The 22,681-nt window shown below is 34.6% G+C and overlaps 1 protein-coding gene across 8 annotated transcripts in view; it reads right to left on the minus strand.

Moving 5' to 3' along the window:
• The window catches only part of CSNK1G3 (casein kinase 1 gamma 3), a 105,699-nt gene that overhangs the window by 66,024 nt on the left and 16,994 nt on the right, over positions 1-22,681 (minus strand). For all 8 annotated transcript variants that reach the window (XM_037028694.1, XM_037028703.1, XM_037028684.1 and 5 more), the window contains exons 2-3: positions 13,200-13,626; positions 6,015-6,055 (exon numbers count right to left, since the gene is read on the minus strand). In XM_037028694.1, coding sequence (XP_036884589.1) covers positions 6,015-6,055; positions 13,200-13,377 — 219 coding nt within the window. In that variant the 5' untranslated portion in view covers positions 13,378-13,626. The remainder of the gene's footprint in view (positions 1-6,014; positions 6,056-13,199; positions 13,627-22,681) is intronic.

Consider the following 22,681-nt stretch of genomic DNA (forward strand, 5'->3'; position numbering starts at 1 on the left):
CCTGTACTATGTGGAATAAAAGTGGTGAAAGCACCACTCTTGCAAGCAGACATCCTTGTCTTGTTTCTGATCTTAAGGGGAAAGCTTTTAGTTTTTGCCTGATGAGTACATGTTGGCTGTATGTTTCTTATATATGGCTTTTATTATTCGGAGGTATACTCCCTCTATTCCCACTTTGCTGAGTGTTTTTATGGGTGCTGAATTTTATCAAATGTTTTTTCTGCATCTATGGATATGATCATGTGAATTTTCTCCTCCATTTTGTTTATATGGTATATTATGTTATTGATTTGCAAATACTGTACCATCTTTGTATCCCTGGGATGAATTCCACTTGATCATGGTATATGATCTTATCAATATATTTCTGAATCTGGATTGCCAATATTTTGTTAAGGACTTTAGCATCTACATTTATCAGAGACCTGGCTAGTAGTATCTTTCTTTGTTGTGTCTTTACCTGATTTGGGAATTAGGATGATACTGGCCTTGTAAAAGGTGTTTGGGAGTCTTCCCTCTTCTTGAATTTTTTGGAATACTTTGAGAGGGATATTAGTTCTTCCTTAAATATTTGGTACAATTCTCCTGTGAAGACATCCTATCCAGGGCTTTTGTGTGCCAGAAGTTCATTGATTACTGCCTCAATTTCACTAGTTGTTATCAGTCTATTTAGGTTCTCTGCTTCTTCTTGATTCAGTTTTGGAACATTATACATTTCTAGAAATTTGTCCATTTCACCCTGGTTGGCCAATTTCTTGGCATACACTTGTTCATAGTAATTTCTTTCAATTCTTCATATTTCTGTATTGGTTATAACATCTCATCTTTCCTTTCTGATTTTATTTATGTGTATTCTCTTTTTTTCTTGATGAGTCTGACTAAAGGTTTGTCAATTTTGTTTATGTTTGCAAAGAACTAGCTCCTAGATTTATCAATATTTTGAATTGTGCTTTTAGTCTCTATGTCATTTAATTCTGCCCTGACTTATTTTCTTCTTTCTACTTGCTCTGGCCTTTCTTTGTTGTTGTTCCTCCAGTTTTGTAGATGTAGGGTTAGGTTGTTTATTTGAGATTTTTCCATCTTTTTTAGGTAGGCCTTTATTGCTATGAAGTTCCCTCTCAGTATTGTCTTCACTGTGTCCTAAAGGTTTTGGGTTGTTGTATGTTCATTTTCATTTGCTTCCAGATACTTTTTCATTTCCTCCTTGATCTCATTGTTGACCCATTCCTTATTCAATAACATGTTATTCAGTCTCCATGTATTTGAAGGTTTTGAGTATTTTTTCCTCAAGGTTTGTTTCTAGTTTCAATCCATTATGATCTGGGCACGTATGACATGATTTCAATTTTCTTGAATCTGTTGAGGTTTCTTTTATGTCCCACCATGTGGTCCATCTTTGAAAATATCCATGTGCATTTGAAAAGAATATATATATTGCTTCTAGGTATAACAGGTTCTGTATATATCAATTAAGTCCATTAGATGTAGAGTGTCATTCAGTGCCATGTATCCTTACTCATTCTTTGGAAGATCTATCCAGTGTTGACAGTAGGGTGTTAAAATCCCCTATGACAACTGTACTGTTATCACTATCTTTCTTGAAGTCCTCCAATATTTTCTTTATATATTTAGGAGCTCCTATGTTGGGTGCATAAATGTTTACAAAGGGTTATAACCTCCTTTGGACTATTCCCTTATGCATTATGTAGTGACCTTCTTTGTCCCTTTCTATGGCTTTTGTTATGACATCTATTCCGTCTAAGTATTGCTACCCCAGCTTTCTTTTTGTGTTCATTTTCTTGGAATATTTTTTTCTCTATCCCTTCACTTTCAGACGGTATACATCTTTTGTTCTGAAGTGGGTCTCTTATAGACAGCATATATGCAGGTTGTGTTTTCTTATCAATTCAGCTACCCTATGTCTTTTGATTAGAGTACTGAGTCCATTTACATTTGAGGTTATTATTGATAGATACTTATTTGTTGCCATTTTTCCACACCTGTGTTTCTCTTTCTCTCTCTCTCTTCCTTGTACACAAGCAAGCGAGCTCTCCTCCTTTTCATAGCAGTCCCTTTAGTATCACTTGCAGTGCTGGCTTGGTGGAAATGTACTCCTTTAGCCTTCTTTTGTCTAGGAAGCTCTTTATTTCACCTTCCATTTTAAATGAGAGCCTTGCTGGATAGAGTAGTCTTGGTTGTAGGCCCTTCTTTTTATTCCTTGGAATATTTCATACTAACCCCTACTCGCTTGTACTGTTTCTGTTGAGAAAACAGTTGATAGAAAAAATAAAATTCCAAACTCAAATAATCAAAAGCAGGAGGAAGGCAAAATGGAGTAAGACAGAGGAAAAGCACACCATGAGATGTGAGATACAAAAAATATAGTGAACAAGCAGGAATACAGTTGAAGAAGAACAGCAATAGCCATTAATATCCATGCTAAACAAACCACAATTTATAAAAGTGGAAAGAAAATAAGGAAATTATAACTAAAGGGGACAAGGATGTAAGCTGACTAAAGAAAGGAAGAATGATATTGAAAAGATAAACAGAGGAGAAGTAGTAAGAGTAAGGAATAGGACTGAGGTGTAGCATGGGGGAAAATAAAATTTACAATGAAAACAAGAAAGGGCAGGAAGAAGGCGAAATGGACTAAGACAACGGAAGGGTACAATGTGAGATTTGAAATAAAAATAAAATAAAAAACAGTGTAAAAATCTAAATAATAAAAAACAAATAGTTGAATTACAATTGAAACAAAAGAATGTTAAAAGGTTATGCAAAAGAAAGAAAAAATAAGGCAAATTCTGGAGAACAACGAGGTGGAATTCATTTCAGCAGAGTTTGGTGTTTACTTTTTGTCTTCTCTTTCTGGATCTGCCTCTGGCTTTTTATCAGCTCAACGTCCCAGGGTAGCACCACCCTGGGTAATCCAAGGTAATTCTGGCAGCACCACCTTTGCCCTCTTCACCAGCTTCTAAAGGGGGCTTCTGTTGTGATTGGGAGGGTGGGATCCCTGGACCTCCCCTGGGAAGCACTATTCACTCTTCTGGGAAAATTACGGGAGTGTTCCCCCTGCACCACCCATCTTGGTCTGCCCCAGCTTATTTTCAATAATGTAGTTTCTGACGAACTAATTGTCCATTTCAAGGCAGGGGCCAATCTGTGTAAGAGGATTGGCTCTTTCCTGCTTGGTACTGATAGCAGCTCTGTGTGCACACTGAGGCTAGACAAGGCCCTTACTCCCCCTTGCTGCACCAATTTCTGATCTCTCTGCTTTGCTGGCCTCGGTAGAATAGAGCCTTAGGAACAAGTATATTTTGTCTTACTGCAAGTTCAAAATGGGCCTGTTAGGCATTTTTCTTTCTGTCTTTCTCTTGCAGATATGTGCGCTAAAGAGGGTTCCTGAGCCTGTCCTGCCTGTTCTGCAAGAGGTGGGGGTTGGATGCATCCTTCCTTCCAAGAGGATAGATCTCCACTGAAGAAGGGGGCTCTGTCTGACTGTAAATAATCGCAGGTGCTCAACTCCTACCCACCCAGTTCCCAGCCCACTGTGCTTGCAGCAGATACAGTCCCAAACTCTCCACTCTGCACAACCTCCAGCATGCTAGCCACACCAGGCTGGGGCCACAATCTCTCTGCCCACCTATAGTCAGTGGGATTAACCCACGTCCTCAATACTGTTCCCTTGCTAGCAGGGCAGCTGCACAGGAGGCCTCTACCCAGCACACCTCCATTCCCCTTTTAAAAAGTCTCTCTATGCACTCCCAACTGCAGTCCTGAGTCAGTATCAGGCTGTCCGTACACACCACCTCTCCAAAAAGCCAAAAGTCTCTCAGTCATGGCTGGCTACTTCCTGCCTCCTCCACCTGACCCAGGGGCAGACAAAATTCCTTTCACTGGCACTTTCCCAGTTGGTGTTTGCCACTGCAGCTATGGGTGTGCTGCTCGCTGTTATGTGTATGCGGTCTGGATCTCCCAGACTTTGTGTATTCAAGTCACTCCTGGCCCAGGTCTTGGGGGTTCTCAGCCCTGGGAGGGGAGGGAGCTGCAAAGCTGTAATTTCTCACTAGGCTATCCACGCTGCAGGTGCCATGCATAGGGTATTTCCCCTTCACCCTACAAAATCTCCTATCCTCCATTGTGAGGCATCTTTTGCATTACTTGGCTTCCAAACTTCATGTTAGCTAAGATTCTGTTGAATGTTCAGTTTATTTTTCGAAAGGTCAGCCAAGTATCCATGTTAGGGACAAGAGCAAGTGGACCCAGCTTCCACATACTTGGCCAACATGTTCTCAGTCTCCCACATTTCTATTCGTGTGTGCCATCCCCATTCCCAACACCATATAACATCTAGATTCTAGACAACTGGCATAGAACAGGGAAAAAGAAAGAATCCCAAAGAAACAAAAGTTGGTAATACCATTCAAACAATGTCCAGTCCCTGCATTCTGAGCCTCCTCATTGTGATTCATGCAAACTAACTCCTCTTGTCCTGATTTCATGTTCATGAGGGAAGCCTCTCATTTTAACTTAGCTTTCTATGTATATCAGCCTAGAGAAAAATAACATTATTTAAACTAATTTAGGCATTCTGAACCTGTAAACAGTAAAACACTTCACTAAAATTAGAAAATAGAGCCCTGGCTAGTGTGGCTCAGTGGATTGTGCACCCGCCTGCAAACCAAAAGGTTGCTAGTTAGATTCCCAATCAGGGTACATGCCTGGGTTGCAGGCTGGGTCCCCAGTAGGGAGTGTGTGAGAAGCAACCACACACTGATGTTTCTCTCCCTCTCCTTCTCCCTCCCTTCCCCTCTCTCTCTAAAAGTAAATAGATAAAATCGTTTTAAAAATAAAAAACTAGCAATTAACTCTTCCTACATACTTCTGAGAACTTGATGGATTGCATGAATTGACTGAATTTACCCCTGTCACCATTAACAGTGGTGATCCTAATGAGATGAACAAACCAGATTTTCTGACATAGAGCCAAGGACCAGACTTTAAAGCCAAGATGACCTTCTCTAGGTAAATGCCAGACCAAATCCACATGTCAGCCAGCCAGTCTTTGTGGCACCACAACCCTACTGTACACCTTATTTCCCAGATAAAATAAACACTCGTTGTAATGAAATTTGGTCTATACCTGCAAATATGCTCAAAATTAAGTAGTACAGTTTCAACCTTATCACAAAAGATTTTCTATTTCTTCCACTTGCCTCTTCCTCTAATCATCTTTTATATATTAATCTCACATTACCTTACTACAGTGGTTATATTGTCAGGGACAAGATTGAGAATGTTGGGCAGAATGGAGAAACAAAGTCAGACTTTAACCTCTTGGAAAGCTGACTGGAAAACCAGATAGAAAAGACGTGCCAAAAAATGTATCATAAAAATTCCCAGATCCCAACTCTTCCAAAAAAAGATGCTTTACAGCTGTCATACCAGGTATATTTAGGACTTCGGGACAGTCCCATGAGAGTGTGCTGTCCTTGCTATCTTCCACCTACATCAAGCATTTCTGAATCCCTAAAGGTCAAGCACTAGCAACCTTTACAATATATAAAATGTCAACAGAAGAACAGAGATTTCAGAAGCTACCTGGAAATAGTTTCAAAGAATCCTAAATTCAAAGGGCACTTTTGTTTAAATGTATGAAATCAGAAAGAGAAATCTTGATTTCTAATTTTTACCTATTTAAAAATGGCAATATGCCAGCTTCCTTCAATTAAAAATAGCACCAAAATTCAAAAACTCAATTCTATAATGCTGCCAAAGTAAAGAGATTGTGTTTCCATGGCATAGGAAGACACCAACACCCTACACTTTACCATATACTTGAGAAGCCTGATGACACTAGGGGATAAGTAACAAAGATTAGTTTTGCCTATCAGTTTCCCAATAAACACTCAAGCTATAAATAATATGAAAATTTAAAAAGTAACTAAAATGTATGTTAATCATTAAAGAAATAAAAAGGAATTAAGGAAAAATAACACATATGAACTTACCAGTTTAATTGCCACATATTCATTTGTATATAAATTTTTCCCTTAAAAGAAGAAAGAAAGAAATGTTAGATTTTACCAGTAACTAATTTTTAAAGATATAATATAGCAAACTGTACTCTGTGTGAAAAAAAAAGAGCACACACAATGCACTTAGAGAAAGTGTAGGTTGCTTCCAACTATTTAACAAAAACCTCAGTGATGAGGAAATACTAATCAGCTCAATAACATATTTAGTATTGCACCGGAACTCAGAATAGAAAGTGATATTAATAAATACATCAGCCCACTTACAAAAATAGAATTTTATTTTGTTGGAATATTGTACATAACTTATAAAGTAATCAAGAGTTGAACACATGCTAAACAAAATTTCAAAACCAGAACTCCTATATAAAAACAGAAATACAAATTCCTCTCCCGATCACCACCTCATTTCAAAATAATTATTATGAAATGTAATCTTATTGGGGTTCATATATAATACAGTAAATAGGATAAATACATGGGAAATCAATAATATATTTCAAATAAAATAAAATAGTATTATTCAATTGTTACCTCTGGTAAACTAGCTAAGTACTTTGAGGGGAAAAAAGTTATTAGCACCTGCACCATAATCAAATTAAATTCCAAATATTTTGAGTTAGATACAAAGCACAAAACAAGAATATTTTTATTTTTAAATTTATTTTTCAATCATAGTTGACATCCAATTATATTTTAGTTTCAGTTGTACAACAGTGATTACACATTTATGTACCTTAGAAAGTTATCTCCCCATAACTCTAGTACTCATCTGACATGGTACATAGGTATTATAACATTAACTAACTCCCCATACTATACTTTATATCCCTCTATTTTTATAACTGCCAATTTATACTTCTTAATCCCTTCACTTTTTTCTACCCATCCCCAAACCCCAAGTCCCAGTCTGGCAACCGTCAGTTTGTTCTCTATATCTATGAGTTTGTTTCTGTTTTCTTTGTTCATTTAATTTGTTTACTAGTCACCACATATAAGTAAAATCATATGGTATTTGTCTTTCTTGGACTTATTTCACCTAGAATAATACCCTCTAGGTCCATCCATGTTGTTGCAAATGGCAACAACACTCTTTATTATGGCTGAGTAATAATCCATAGTATATATGTACCACAACTTCTTTATCTGTTCTTCTATCAATGGACACTGAGGTTTTTTCCACATCTTGACTATTGTAAATAATGCTGCAATGAACATAGGGGTGCATATATCTGAGGAAAATATCTATCAGCCCAATATATGGAAGATTTTCTCAGCATTAAAAGTGGAAAAAATTAAAAGGTCAGAAGATTGTATACAGATTTGACTGCATAGAATTATTTTAAGCTTTTCATGTTGGAAAAAATCTACCAAAAAGACAGGTAAATGATAAACCAGAGTAAACATTTAATATTACTCGTACGTATAGAACTCAAATGAGGCCCCAGCTGGTGTAACTCAGTGAATTGAGTGCGGGCCTATGAACCAGAGGATCATGGTTCGATTCCCAGTCAGGGCACATGTCTGGGTTGTGGGCCAGTTCAAGCAGGGGACGCACGAGAGGCAACCATACATTGATATTTATCTCCCTCTCTCCTTCCTTTCCCCTCTAAATAAAAAAAAATGAATTCAAATGAATTCATTTTTACAATAGCAAATTGAAAATAATCTAAAAAGGCCCAATGGGTGAACATCTGTAGCCCAAGTAAAATACTGTGGAGAATTTTAAAAGCAATAAGTACATGAAGAAAATTTGATATGTAAATTTATGTTTCTTTACAAGTACAGTAAAAAGAATAAAAATACAGTGTATGGTTTCTGAATTGCTAGTATTTTCCATAAGCATGTAAAATTTTTATTAAAAAATACAACTATGATAGGTTTATTGTTGTTTTTATTTTTAACAACTGTGATAATAACTGAACCTGGTCACACTGGCCACTGAACAGAATAGACATGCATCAACTTTCACACACGTGATTTTCCAGCATAACCCACCTAACTTCCTTTTATAAAGCAGCCGATGAATGGCAATAAAACTTCTGGGCAAAATCTCAAGTCTTAGATATGTTGCCTCCACTGTACAGCAGTTTGTTCATATAAATACTATAATACTTTTCTGAATAAATAATATAATACTTTTTATCCTTATTTTATAAAAACAAATGAAAAGATAAAAGAGCATTCATACTGAACTAAACAGCATAAGTCTCATAAACCTATTATAATTATCAGAAAGATGGACCTCAACAGGAGTATTGAAAGTGGTGAATATTAAGCTGTATTCAGATACTCATTGAGCCCATATTTTTAAAAATTAGAAATCATATATTTTTAGTCAATAAGTTTAGCACTTAGCTGTACTTTCATGCACCCTTTCAAGAATATTTTATGTATAAAAATTTAGGTTTCCTCTAAAAAGTATATAGTGAATAATTTAATCTTAAGAGAACTGCTGCCTAACAAAGAAACAATTAGATTTTGAGTTCAAAGATGAAATTTGTATTTTCTCAAACCATTATGATTTTTTCATGATTATTTTGTATGTGATACTTATTTATATATACATGAGGGCTAAATATTCACAGGACAAGAAGTCAGTTTTAATATAGACTCTACAGAACCAAAATATACCCAATACTCCTAAAAGTCCTTTTTTGGTTAACATTTATTGGTCAACATTTGTTGACAAATGTCTACTTTTATATCACAGCAGAAAGCACTAAATCCTAAAAGCATCATCTTTTCTTGAACATTAGAGATTTTGCTGAATTTCGAGGCTTATATTTACAAACATGAACAATGATTAAACAATACTTCCAATGCAATTTTGTCATCTAGCATAGGCATAGAGTTCACATAGTTGGCTTTTAATCAGTATTTGTTATTTGCACCACCAAACAAATGATGCACACACTCTGTGTTTGTGTGTACAGTATGAGTGAGAGGGAATGTGTGTGTAGAGGGAATGCAGTTAAGAGAAGGCTGCAAGTAGACTGGTTCTAGCTAACTGATATTTTGATCCAATTTTAGAAGACACTCCCAATAGAACTTTGTGCAACATTAATCTTTAAAATATACTTGTACCAATTTTGTAGTATATAGGTGATAATTAGAAAACCAGTATGTTCCACCAAAACAATATATGTTTCCAGCAGGAAACTAGTTACCCACCAGTATCTATGCCCCACCTTCTATAATAATAGAATGCCCCAATTTTTTAATGGTTATCCAGCTAGAGACTACATTTTTAGCCTCTGTTTCATACTGTGTGGCCATGTGACTAAGTTCTGAATATGAGGTATATCACTCCAAAATCCCAAGAAAAAGCATTCTCCTGTTCCTTCTTCTTCTTGCTGGCTGGAAGCAACAACTGGAGCAAACGCCTTACGCACAGACACCGAAGCCACATATTGAGGATGCAGAGGTACCCTGACAGCCCTGGGTGCTCTCCATCTGGTTTGTATTATATCTCCATCTGGTTTGTGTTATAAAAGAAAAGTAAACTATTTTGCTTCACACCATTTTGTTATAGCATCATAGTCTATTTTTTATTATTACATTCTTCAGATAAGATATATAATATGCTTCAGTTAGGAACAGTAGAAAAATCAATAAACATAAAAATGATGAACCCATCTAAATTTGCATATTTACCTGATATATAACATAAAGCCTGCAGAATTTTCAACAATTCTTAAATATAAACAATAATACAGAGTTATGAGCTATACAGGAATAAGAAGAAATAAAAATAAAAGAAGTTGTGAAAACTCCTGTGTTATACTTATGTCAAAATTTTACAATATTTTACTCATAAGGTAATATGTAACACTCTTGTGCTGTTTTTTTTTTATGTGATAGTCAGGTGTAACCACAAGAGGGGACAAAAAAAAGGCTCAGAAGAACAACGTGTATTATGCCCATAAGTCCTCCAGGACAGATCACGGGAAGCATAATGTTTTGGTCAGGATGTAGAAGACAGAAGCAAGGAAAGAGCTTAGGCCATGGCCTTTGGTTTCCATGGGAAAGGCAAAGCAGTGCAGGATAAAGAATTTGGAACTGGCTAGTTTGATTAATTCTGGTAGCAAAGAATTCTGGTGGCCTCTGGACTAAATAGGTGGTTCTCTAGATGCCTTGCACCTTGCCATGAAATGACTAAGAAAGAAGACTGCCTCCAAGAGTGTAAAACCCAGACAGAGGAGGTATGGCTCTGGATGGTTCAGTTTGCACATCAAAGGCATGATCCCAACCGAGAACTGGCTAGCCCCAGGAAGAGCAATCTCTCCCCAGCCAGAAAGGTTTGGCAAGATGTCAAAACATCTAAAACATATACAGAATGTATAAAACATATACAGAATACATAAAACATGCAGAAAAAATAAAATATGTATACAATATAATTCTGCATTTTAGCTAGCTATATTTGGTCTCATTCAATGCCTGTTAAAAACATTTATAGGGGTTTCAGTGACTGTCTAAGCTAGAAACACATCTACTAATATGCAGAATGCAAGCATTACCACCAATACATATAAAGATAAAATAAAACCAAAATATATTAATTCATCATTTTCCAATAAAAAAGATAAACTGATGGTAAATACTTTGCCTAAAATTAATTTTAGAATATTGTTTAAGATGTTTATCTATGTTTTAAAAATCTCAAGACTAATTTTTTATGTCTAACTTTATTTTTTTAAATAATTACCCATAAAAATAATTTGGTCAGTGAGTAAATACTGTCTCTTCTTGGTGCATTTGGGGTTGTGTGTGAAGGTACAACTCCTATTTAGTGTCCAAGAAGTCTGGACCACAGGCAGTGGAACAGTCCTCTAAAAATAAAAAATATGAATAATAAAATCACCTGTCCAACCCAAACTGCCAATAGCAACTTTGTTGAAAACCACTTACCTACAATATGCATAGCTTATATTTTCTTACCCAAAAAATAATCACAAAAGTTTTAGTGCCAGAAATCAAATGTCTGAGATGTGTCTATAAATGTGGTTTTAAAAAGGCACTTTAAGAACCTAAAGCAGCTTTTGACATAAGCATGTTTATCCAGGTATAAAAAGAGTGATGCTTATAATAACTTTTTCTGCCTTAAAAAAAGGAGTAAAATGTCCCATTAGTAACTGCTCAAGGGTCAACAGTATATTATAAATATACATAAAACACAGATACATATATAGATATAGATAACATTTAAATAAACATATATAAATATACAATAAACATCCAAAGATAAAATAAGTAGATACAGATAGATAGGTTATGGATGGATAAATGGATTGATGGATTAACAAATCATCTTATTCCTATTCCTGCTTATTCATAGACTACAGAAGTAAGGGGTATTTAACAACTTTTTCAGTATATAGCATATATAGCTTCAGTATATGGGACATAGAGTTTTTTGTGTTGCACTGGTTAAAATGGTTCAGGAGATTTTTTTGTGTATATGTACACATACATACACACATACATATGCACTGCAGATATGTAGATGCACGTAGTTATTTTGAAATGAATCCTATGAAACCAATTTTGAATAAAAATGGCCAAAGTACTATGTAGTATTATAGTCATATATACAACAGACAGATATAGTATAAGCATATATAATTTAATACATAACTGTGGAGCTAATTTATATAAATTTAATATATACATATAACATGTCATAATTTTAATTTTTAAAGAGAATATCTTGATACCATCTTTTAAAGGAACAAAATCGTCATTTACCTAAAATATGCAGGCATAGTGCTAATCCTTTTATATCATCATCTAAATTTAATCTTTGCAATAACCTACATAATGAAAATAATACCATTTTAAAATTGAAGAATTTGAGGCCCTGTATAGTTAAGTGACTTATGTGTTCCATAATGCTAGGGGCAATTATTATATTTTCAGTGTATTGTCAGTGCCTAATCACACCTGACACATTATAAACATGCAATAAATTCTGAATGGATGGATGATGGTGCTCAAAGTTAGACAAGTAAATAAACTGGTTTTTCTAAGTCCCAAATCAGAAACAGCTTGAGAAATTTAAAATACCTAATTCAATATCCTTCAAAAAATATCAGTCACTCTTTAAAACATTTGAGTCCCTACTAAAATGCAAAAGAGTATTCCAGTCACACCATATTACAGCAATATACAACATATGTCATTACCTTTAACTAGTTTGCCTCATTTAAAGATTTAATGTACGGTACGTTAACTACACAAAACACTAATAAAATGAGAGACTAATGACAAATCAGGGTATTTTTACAAAATGAAAGGAAAAGTAGTTGAGTACATAAACACACCATTGAACTTATCTCTAACAAGTAGAGTTGGATCTAAGAAAATCTGTGATGGCAAGTTTTTTCTTTTTATTTCCTAAACTTCCACTATTGGTGGTCCATTAACCAGAGCCCTCAAGGTACCTCAATACTGACTCCCATATAACCATGCTGCCCTCCTTGTTTCTGTTCAGTAAACATGACATCTCTGATAAGAGTTAAAAACCTAGATTTTGGTTCTGTGTCTATCATTAAATCATTGTTTAACATCTGGCAGGTAACCTTGCCTGAGTTTCAATTTCCTTAAATGTAGAGTTTGGAGGTTTAATTGTACCAATGTTTCTCAAACATGCCTGATTACAAAATAAACTGAATCAATCCTTTGTATCTCCCACTCTGAGCCCTGTCCTGGATATACTCTGGGAGGCGGAATAAGTTAAAACAACGTAAATTTTACTGATTTTTATGGAGTTTCAGTATAATACCTCGACTTTAAGCCATACATATTCTCCAAAAGTGATCAGTTACTAAATTTCAGATATGAAAAAGTAGCCTAAACACAATTATCATTCCTAAGTAATACACTGCAAAGGCTTCCCTGGCACCTATTTCAGCCTTCTATGACTTTCCAATTTACTTTCTTTTTCTCATATTCTGCATGGTTAATCTCAGGCAAATGGATATCCCCATATAGAGCATTCTTCACAAATGAACATTCAAGTACATAAAAAATTTCCAACATCTATATTCTTTAAAATTACTGCAACAAACTAAACAATAACTAAATCATTTTCAACAGAAAGTATCCTTCATTTTAAAAAATGCTTCCAACATAAAAGAATAAACAAAAGAATCTTACCTAATCGTAGTTCTCCAAAATTGCCACATCCAATTTTTTTTCCAACTCTGAAATTAGGTCCAACCATTAAAACTCCAGAGGATGAAGACCCAGTTCCTCGAGTGTTGTGTCCCGATCGACCACTAGGTCGAGCCATTCTATCATCTGATTTGTCCTTGTCTTTCTTTTTATTATCCATATCAAGTTTCCGGTACTCCACTTTGAATTCTTTAATCAAGACAAGTACACTGAAATAGGGTATTGTGAGAACAGGTACATCACTAAGTCACTATACCAGGTGGGTAATGTTAACATTCAAATTAACAGTAGGTAGTCAATTAACTGGTGCGTGTTCATCCCATTCGTAAAATTTTTCTCAGTTGTCTTTTCAGCAAAACATGTCTTCAAAATTTTCTTTTCAATGATGTGCACTGATGATGATAGGGAGCTAAAACAAAAAAGAAAATTAGTCACCTTAAAGAATCCAAAAAATTTATGCCTGGGAAGTTAATAACAAAGTTCAGGGAATAGATTACCACTATTTACTGATGCCCACTAAAACCAAGCCACAGTAGTCTCTTTAACAATTATTCTTTGTTCCTATACTTTGATATGCAGAGATCACAGAAAAAGAAAGAAATCAAGGATTCAGCTGTACGTCTTAAAAATAAAAAAGTAACAAAAATGTACTGAGCATTTCATAAGCCAATATACATTCACTAAACTGGACCTTTCAATTTAAAATCATTTTAATACTAAAAACAATCCAGTAAGTCAATACAAGAATTTCAATTAAAACGCAGAAAAATGAGAATTTTTGTAAATTAGTAAAATCTTAATAAAAATATCTCCATGTGTTCATTGTTCATACACTTAATTTTCAAAGTCATTTTCAAATATATATTCCCATTTGATCTTTACTTATTCAAATGTTTATTACCCACCCGCTGTACATCAGAATGGTGCTCAGAATTCATAATACAAAGATCATTCTTGCTACTTATCAAAAAAATTTGTTATTAATGTAACATTTAAACTGGGTTTAAAAATAAATGTAATTTTTCAGTCAGACAAGAAGAAATAAAAGGCATCCAAACTGGAAAGAAAGAAGTAAAACTGTATTATTTGCAGATGACATAATACTGTATATATAGAACCCTAAATATTCCATCAAAAAAAAAACCTACCAGAACTGAAAGATGAATTCAGTAAAGTAGCAGGATAAAAAATAAATGTTCAGAAATGAACTGCATTTTTATACACCAATAATGAACTATCAGAAAGGAAACTAAGAAAAACAATCGCATCCACAATTGCTTCAAAAAGAATAAAGTACCTTGAAATAAATTAACCAACAATGTAAAAGACATACTCAGAAAATTATAAGACACTGAAGAAAAGAATTGAAGAAGATACATATAAGTGGAAGCATATACCACGTTCACAGATAGGAAGCATTAACACTATTACAATGTCTATACTAACCAAAACTATCTATACATTCAATGCAATTCCTACCATAGAACTAGAACAAATATCCCCAAAATTTATATGCAACCACAAAAGACCCCAAATATCCACAACAATCTTGAGAGAGAAGAACAAAATAGGAAGAATCATGCTACCTGATATCGAACTATACTACAAGGCCATGGTAATCAAAAGAGCATGGTGCTAGCATAAAAGCAGACATATAGATCAATGGAACAGAATAAAGGACCCAGAAATAAACCCATGCCTTTACAGTAAGTTAATATTTGACAAAGGAGGCAAAAAACATACAATGAAGTAACGATACCTATTTAATAAATGGTGTTGGGAATATTAGACAAATACATGTGCAAAAGACATGAAAACAGACCACCTCCCTTCACCATACACAAGAAAAGACTCAGAATAGATTAAAGACTTCAATGTTAGCCTCAAAAACCATAAAAACCCTAAACAACATGGGGAGTAAAATGTCAGATATTTCTTATGGCAACATGTTTTCTGATATATCTCCTTGGACAAGGAGACCAAAAATAAACAAACAAATAGGACTACATCAAACTAAAAAGTTTTGCACAGCAAAGCAAACCACCTACAAAATAAAAAGACAACCCACTGAATGGGAGAACACATTCACCAGTATATCTGATAAGGGATTAATACCCAAAATTTTTTAAAACCTTGTAAAACTCAACACCAAAAAAAAGGCCAAACAATCCAGAAAAGGCAGAAAACTGTACTTCAACAACAATTTAAAAAATGTTAAAAATAAATAAATAAAATAAAAAACAAGCAATCCAATTTAAAAAATGGGCAATGTACATGAATAGACACTTCTCCAAAGAGGACATGCAGATGCCCCATAGCCATATGGAAAAATGCTTGACGTCACTAATCGCCAAAAAATGCAAATTAAAACCACAATGAAATATCATTTTCACCAATCAGAATGACTATCATCAATAAATCAACAAAGAAGTGTTGGCAAGGATGCAGAGAAAAGGGAACCTTCATGCACTGTGGGTGGGAATGTAGACTGGTGCAGCCACTGGTGAAAGCAATATGGAGTTACCTCAAAAAATTAAAAATGGAACTGCTGTTATAACCCAGTGATTCCACTTCTGGGAATTTATCCAAAGAAATCAGAAGGAATATATGCACCCATACGTTCATTGCTCTGTTATTTACAACAGCTAAGATTTGGAAGCAGCCCAAATGTCCCTTAGTGAATAAGTGGATAAAACAGCTATGCTACATCTACACAATGGAATACTACTTGGCTGTTAAAAAGGGAAAATTTACCCTTTGCAACAGCATGGATAGACCTGAAAAAGGTCAAGCACCATTGAGAAAGACAAGTACCATTATGATTCCACTCATAAGTGGAATCTAATTAACAAAATGAACTAACATGCAAAATAAATACAGACTCATAGAGTGCAAGTTGACATCTGTGGGTCAGAGGAGAGATTCAGTAAAAAAAATAAACAAAGAGAAAGAACTCATGGACACAGACTAAGAGTGTGGTGATTGCCGGGAACGAGATGAAGGAGGTCCTGGGGGGATAAATGGTGATGGGTGGAGATTTGACTTGGGGTATTGAATATACAACACAGTGTGCATTTGGTGTGTTGTAGAATTATGTACCTAAAACCTGTATAATTTGATAATCAGTGTCACTTCAATAAATTCAATTTTTAAAAACTCACTGGATTTATGAAGCTAATCATATGAAAGAAAAATGCCAAAAACAATAATAATCTGGAGGAAGCAAATCATTCAAAAATCAGAAGAGAACAAAAAATAAAAACACAGATCTTCAGAGGCTCTTGAGAAAAACAATAATATATACACAGTATAAAAAAATAACACTACATTAAATGGGATAGTCAAAAACAAAGTGCGGCAACAATTCTGATATGTAAAACAAAAATACAAAGGAAAAAATAAAGGATAAAAGTCATTCAAATAAAGTCATTCAAAACCTCCAACTTCTATCTAATAATTGAAATTAATAGGGAGGACGAAAAATAGGAAAATAAATTTTCCAAAAAAATTTCCTAAGCTACAGAAAAATAAAAAAGCCCAGAGTGCTAATCAAAGAAAAGTAGCATGAGGATACTACTTGGGTCTACTACAAGTGCTAACAGTGTAAGGATGGTTAATTGATTTTTAGCTTTTAGAATCCATCTTACCCAATAAAAATGCAAGATAAATATTACAGGAGAGAATAACCTTGACAGTGTTAAAATAACACTGCCACTGACAGACACGCAGGTGATAAAAGGGACAAGAGGTAGAAGGAAGAATAGAGATAAGACCATCTGTACTTGAAAGCACAAAATGGAGAGATAATGTACAGTTTGCTAAATTGAAAAATAGAGATGTAAGAACATTATTTAAAGTGTCAAAGGTAAGCAACAGATGAAGTAAATATAGTAACTAGCCAAACATTTAAAGACAGAATTGAAACAGGAGTATGTGGTTTAAAAATCTCGTTTCTCTTGCCCTGGCCAGGTGGCTCAGTTGGTTGGAACATTGTCCCATCTACCAAAGGTTACAGGTTTGATTTCCAGTCAGGGTGTGTGCAGGAGGCAATCGATCTCTCTCTCTATCTCTCTCTCTTCTCTCTCTCAAATTAATGAAATACATATCCTCAGGTGAGGATTTTTTTAAATCTCATTACCTTTAGCTATAGAATGAAAACTTAATGCATCCAGAAGGACTATTTTACTTCTTCCTTTCCACTTTGGATACCTTTTATTTATTTTTATTGCCTAACTGAACTGACTAGAACTCTCAGTATTATGATGAGGACTATGATGAAAGTAGAAAGAGTGGACATCTTTGTCTTATTCCTGATTTTACAGAAAAAGCTTTCAACTTTTTGCCACTGAGTATGTTAGCTGTGAGCTTGTCATAGGTGACCATTATTTAAGGTTCATTCCTTCCATACTAAACACATTGAGAGTTTTATCATGAAAAGATGTTAAATTTTGTCAAATGTTTTTTCTGGACCTATTAAGACGATCATACAAATTTTATTCTTAAGTTAATATGGTGTATCACACTGATTTTTTTTTGCATGCTGAACCATCCTTGCACAGCAAGGATAAATTCCACTTGATCACAGTATATGATAATTAAATATTCCTCTAAATTCAGTTTGCTAACATTTTGTTTAGGATTTTTACATCTATATTCATCAGGAATAGTGGACTGTAATATTCTTTTCCTGTAGTGCCCTTACATGGCTTTAGTATTAGGGTAATGCTGGCCTCATGAAATGAGTTTAGGAGTGTTCCCTCTTCTTTAATTTTTTTCAAATAATTCAAGAAACATTGGTGTTAATTCTTTAAGTGTTTGGTAAAATGTCACCAGTAAAACCATTTGGTCCTGGGCCTTCATATGTTCAGAGACTTTATTACTAATTCAATGTCCTTAGTAATTATAGGTCTATTCAGAGTTTCTAGTTCTTCCTGATTCAGTCTGCGCACACTGTATGCTTCTAGGACTTTACCTTTCTCCTCCAGATTACTTGATTTGTTGGCAGACAATTACTCATAGTAGTCTCTTATAATCCTTTGTATTTCTGTGGTATCAGTTATAGTATCTCCTCTTTTACTTCTCATTTGCTCAAATAAATGCTTTTTAGTCTTTATTACAGGATAAACCTTTTTTATTAACATTACTAACAATGAATTCTGTGAAAGAGAAATTATAAAAGTAATCCCATTTGCAATAGCATCAAAAAGAATAAAATACTTAGTAGTAAATTTAATCAAGGAGATAAAAAAAAACCTGTACACTGAAAACTGTAGACAATAATGAAAGAAAGTAAAAAAGATGCAAACGCACCGCAAGATATCCCATGTTCTTGGAACTTAAAGAATTAATAGTTAAAATATCTATAGTACCCAAAGTGATCTACAAATTCATTGGAATCCTTAACAAAATTCCAATGGCTTTTTTCAAAGAAATAAAAAAATATCACAAGATTTGTATAGCACCACTAAATATCTAAAGCAATCGAGAAAAAAAAGAACAAAGATGAAAGTATCACATTTCCTGACTTCTATCTATATCACATAACTATAATGATCAAAAGAGTATGTTATTGCCATAAAAACAAACACATAGATCAACGGAACAGAACAAAGATCCCAGAAATAAACTGATGCATATATGGTCAGCTAATGGAGAATTGAGAATGCACAACAGAGAAAGGACATCATTTATTTCTCTTCAATAAATGATGTATGGAAAATGACATGTCAACATGCAAAAGAGTGGAAATGGACACCTATCTTACATCACTCACAGTAATTAACTTGTAATGGGTTAAAGACTAAAGGTGATACCTGAAACTTCAACTACTAGGAGAAAATAGAGGAGAAAGTTTCTTATTTTTACTATATTTTATTGATTATGCTATTACAGTGGTCCCAAATTTCCCCCCTTTAATCCCCTTCACCCAGCATACCCCACTCCCTCTGGAAATTCCTCCCATATGTTCATGTCCATGGATCATGCATGTAAGTTCTCTGGCAACTCCATGTCCTATACTGTTCTTAACACCCCCTTGCCAATTCATACTTCTTAATCCCTACATCTTTTCCGCCATTCCCCCAAGCACCCCCCCCCCGCAACTGGCAACCATCCAAATGTTCTCCATATCTATGATTCTGTTTCTGTTCTGCTTCTTTGCTTAGTTTGTTTTTTAGATTCAATAGTTGGTAATTATGTATCTATTGTCATTTTAATTTTCATAGTTTTGATCATGTTTTTCTCAAATAAGTACCTTTAACATTTCATATAATAATGGTTTGGTGGATGAACCAAAGGTTCAGCCAAAGAAAAAGGATGAACCTTTTTCTTTACCTTGTCTGTGAAGCACTTTATCTGCCCTTCAATTCCAAAAGAAAGCTTTGCTGGATACAGTAGTCTTGATTGTAGGTTCTTGCTTTTCATCATTTTGAATACTTCTGATGAGAAGTATTCCTTTCTAGCCTGCAAAGTTTCTTTTTAGAAATCAGCTGACAGTCTTTAGGGACTCCTCTGTGGGTAACTACCTGCTTTTCTCTTGCTGCTTTTAAGATTCTCTCTTTATCTTTAACCTCCGTCATTTTAGTTATGATGTGTCTTAGTGTGGTCCTCTTTGTGACCATCTTTGTTTGGGACTCTCTGTACCTCCTGGACTTGAATGTCAATTTCCTTAACCAAATTAGAGAAGTTTTCTTTCACTATTTTTTCAAATAGGCTTTCAATTTCTTGCTCTTTCTCCTCTCCTTCTGGCATCCCTAAAAGGCAAATGTTGGACCTCCTGAAGTTGCCCTAGAGGCTCCTCACACTATCCTCTTTTTTTAGGATTCTTTTTTCTTCTTCCTGTTCTGATTGGATGCTTTTACTTCTTTATGTTCCAAATAATTGATTTTATTTTCAGCTTCATCGACTCCACTGTTGACTGCCTGTTATTCACATTTCAATGACTGCATCCTTCATTTCTGATTGGATAATTTCATGCTGTGTGTACCCACTGAGTTCCTTGAGCATCCCTGCACTCTGATTCTGATAGATTGCTTATCTCTATTTTGTTTAGGTTTTTTTTTTCTGGAGTTTTGTTCTGTTACTTCATTTGGGCCATATTTGTTTGTCTCTTCATTTTGGCAGTCTCCCTGTGTTTATTTCTATGTATTAAGTAGAGTTGCTTTGAACTCCTGTCTTGGTATCATAGCCTAATATAGTAGGTGTCCTGTAAGTAGGTGTCCAGTGGCACAGCCTCCCCTATCACCCAAGCTAGGTGCTCCCTCTGTGTGGGCTGAGTCTTGATTGCTGTTGGCAGTCAATGGGAGGGATTTACCCAGGCCAGTCAGACAGTAGGACTGTTGTGACCACTGGCCACCAACTACCTCTCTCTCTGTGGCTTATGGAAATGGTTGGGTGGTGGTACTCTGACATGATCTGTAATTATCCACTAGGTACAGATTCTGGGATTTCCCAGGTGGTACAGGCCCAGGTCAGCCACCACCTGTGTTCTGTCTGGGGCCACCTGGCATAAGCCATGAAGCGATCTGCAGATGGCTGCTGCTAGAGCTGGGCCTGAGGCCACTCAGCAAGAAGTACAGGGCTGTGTTCTGCTGTTGCTTGTTTGAGCAGCTTTAGGAAGGTCTGAAGCCTGTGCCAAGCCATTCATATGGAAAAGCCACTATTAACAGTTTTGGTGGGCATATAAGTTGAATGGGGCAAAGCCTTAGGTAATCACCACTGAAGCATTTAATACTAAAATAATTTAAAGTGGTTTTAAACATCTTTAGACTCAGAGAAAGAACTAGACATGGCAGAGTTCATAATCTATAAAGTTAACTACTAAAATTAATGAAGTTAATAAATTCCTTTTTTAGCTTCAGAGTACTCCTCACTTACTGAAAAATATCAAAATGATCATTCCTTTAAACATCAGATTTTTTTCTATCCAGGATCCTGATTAAATGATCCTAAAAAAATGTTCTTTTCTCCTTTTACTGGGCCTGATAAGAGATTTTAAATTGTTCCTCCAAGAAAAAAAAATGACTGGTTTTATCTACTAAAAAATTCAAAGACTAGAGATATGAGGGAAGAGACTTACTTATACATATTTCTCTATTATTTTAGTATTTTACAGTATATAGGCCTTAATTTAATAAAATATTGATTCTATCAACAAACTGATCATTTTATCCTAAAATAAATTTTTAAAAGTGCTTTCAAACCTTGATAAGAATACTTCAGTGGGAAGTGGGGATGGCTGGGGTCAGGGGAAGTGGTGGGGAGAAAATGGAGACAACTGTATTTGAACAACAATAAAAAAAAGTGGAAAGAAGGGAATATTTCAAATTGCTGAATATTAAAGTATTAAGTAACTTTACAAATCATAGCTTTTGCTTTGATTTGTTTTGCTCTGAAAGAAAATAAAGTCACCAATATTGAAGAAAACTGTACAGTACCTGAAATCCATGGTCTTCCTGAGCATTTTCTTAAGAGAAAAATCCTTAGCTTTCAACAAAGTGTCGAAATATTATATGATCCTAAAAAAATTATGAACTACTGAGAATATTGTTATTTTCTCACTAAATTACTTTACACACATGCTTAGAAATAATCTATTCTAAAAATGAAATAACATCTGTACTTTACTTAAAAGCCACCCTTGTTACAGAAAAGTATTTAGGGCTGTTTATAATAGGCACACACACTACCAAAGGACTGAGAAAAAGTTGTAAGTATGGAAATTAGGAAGTAAAATAATGTTAGAAATAAAACTATGTAATACTAACTTACAAAATGAATACCATGAAGTTCAGTACCTGCACTTAAAACAAATTTATTTCTCTGTCTTCTATTAGCCAAGCAAAAAAATAGAAATATAAGTAGATACAAGATTCAGTGTCCATTAAAATTACACAAATTACTAAAAAGCCCACGATAATCCTGGCATTGTAGTACACCTAAAGATGTAGTCAACAATAACAACTACAAATTCCTCTCCAAAGTTTTAAGTTCCTAACTAATAAAAAGAAAAATATATACCTCAAAAACTTAAAACTCAGGCATCCACAGAAATAAAAACTACTGAGAAAAGAAAGTTTCATAGAAAAAAGTTTCATAGAAAAAAAGTTTCATGCCTGGCTTATAATTTCTTATAACACNTAGCCAAGCAAAAAAATAGAAATATAAGTAGATACAAGATTCAGTGTCCATTAAAATGACACAAATTACTAAAAAGCCCACGATAATCCTGGCATTGTAGTACACCTAAAGATGTAGTCAACAATAACAACTACAAATTCCTCTCCAAAGTTTTAAGTTCTTAACTAATAAAAAGAAAAAAATATACCTCAAAAACTTAAAACTCAGGCATCCACAGAAATAAAAACTACTGAGAAAAGAAAGTTTCATAGAAAAAAAGTTTCATGCCTGGCTTATAATTTCTTATAACACAATAAAATAATTTATATGGCTTAAGAAAAATTGAC

This window comes from Sturnira hondurensis, unplaced genomic scaffold (assembly GCF_014824575.4).
Source record: "Sturnira hondurensis isolate 20B ecotype Veracruz unplaced genomic scaffold, ASM1482457v3 Scaffold0001509, whole genome shotgun sequence".
Taxonomy (NCBI): domain Eukaryota; kingdom Metazoa; phylum Chordata; class Mammalia; order Chiroptera; family Phyllostomidae; genus Sturnira; species Sturnira hondurensis.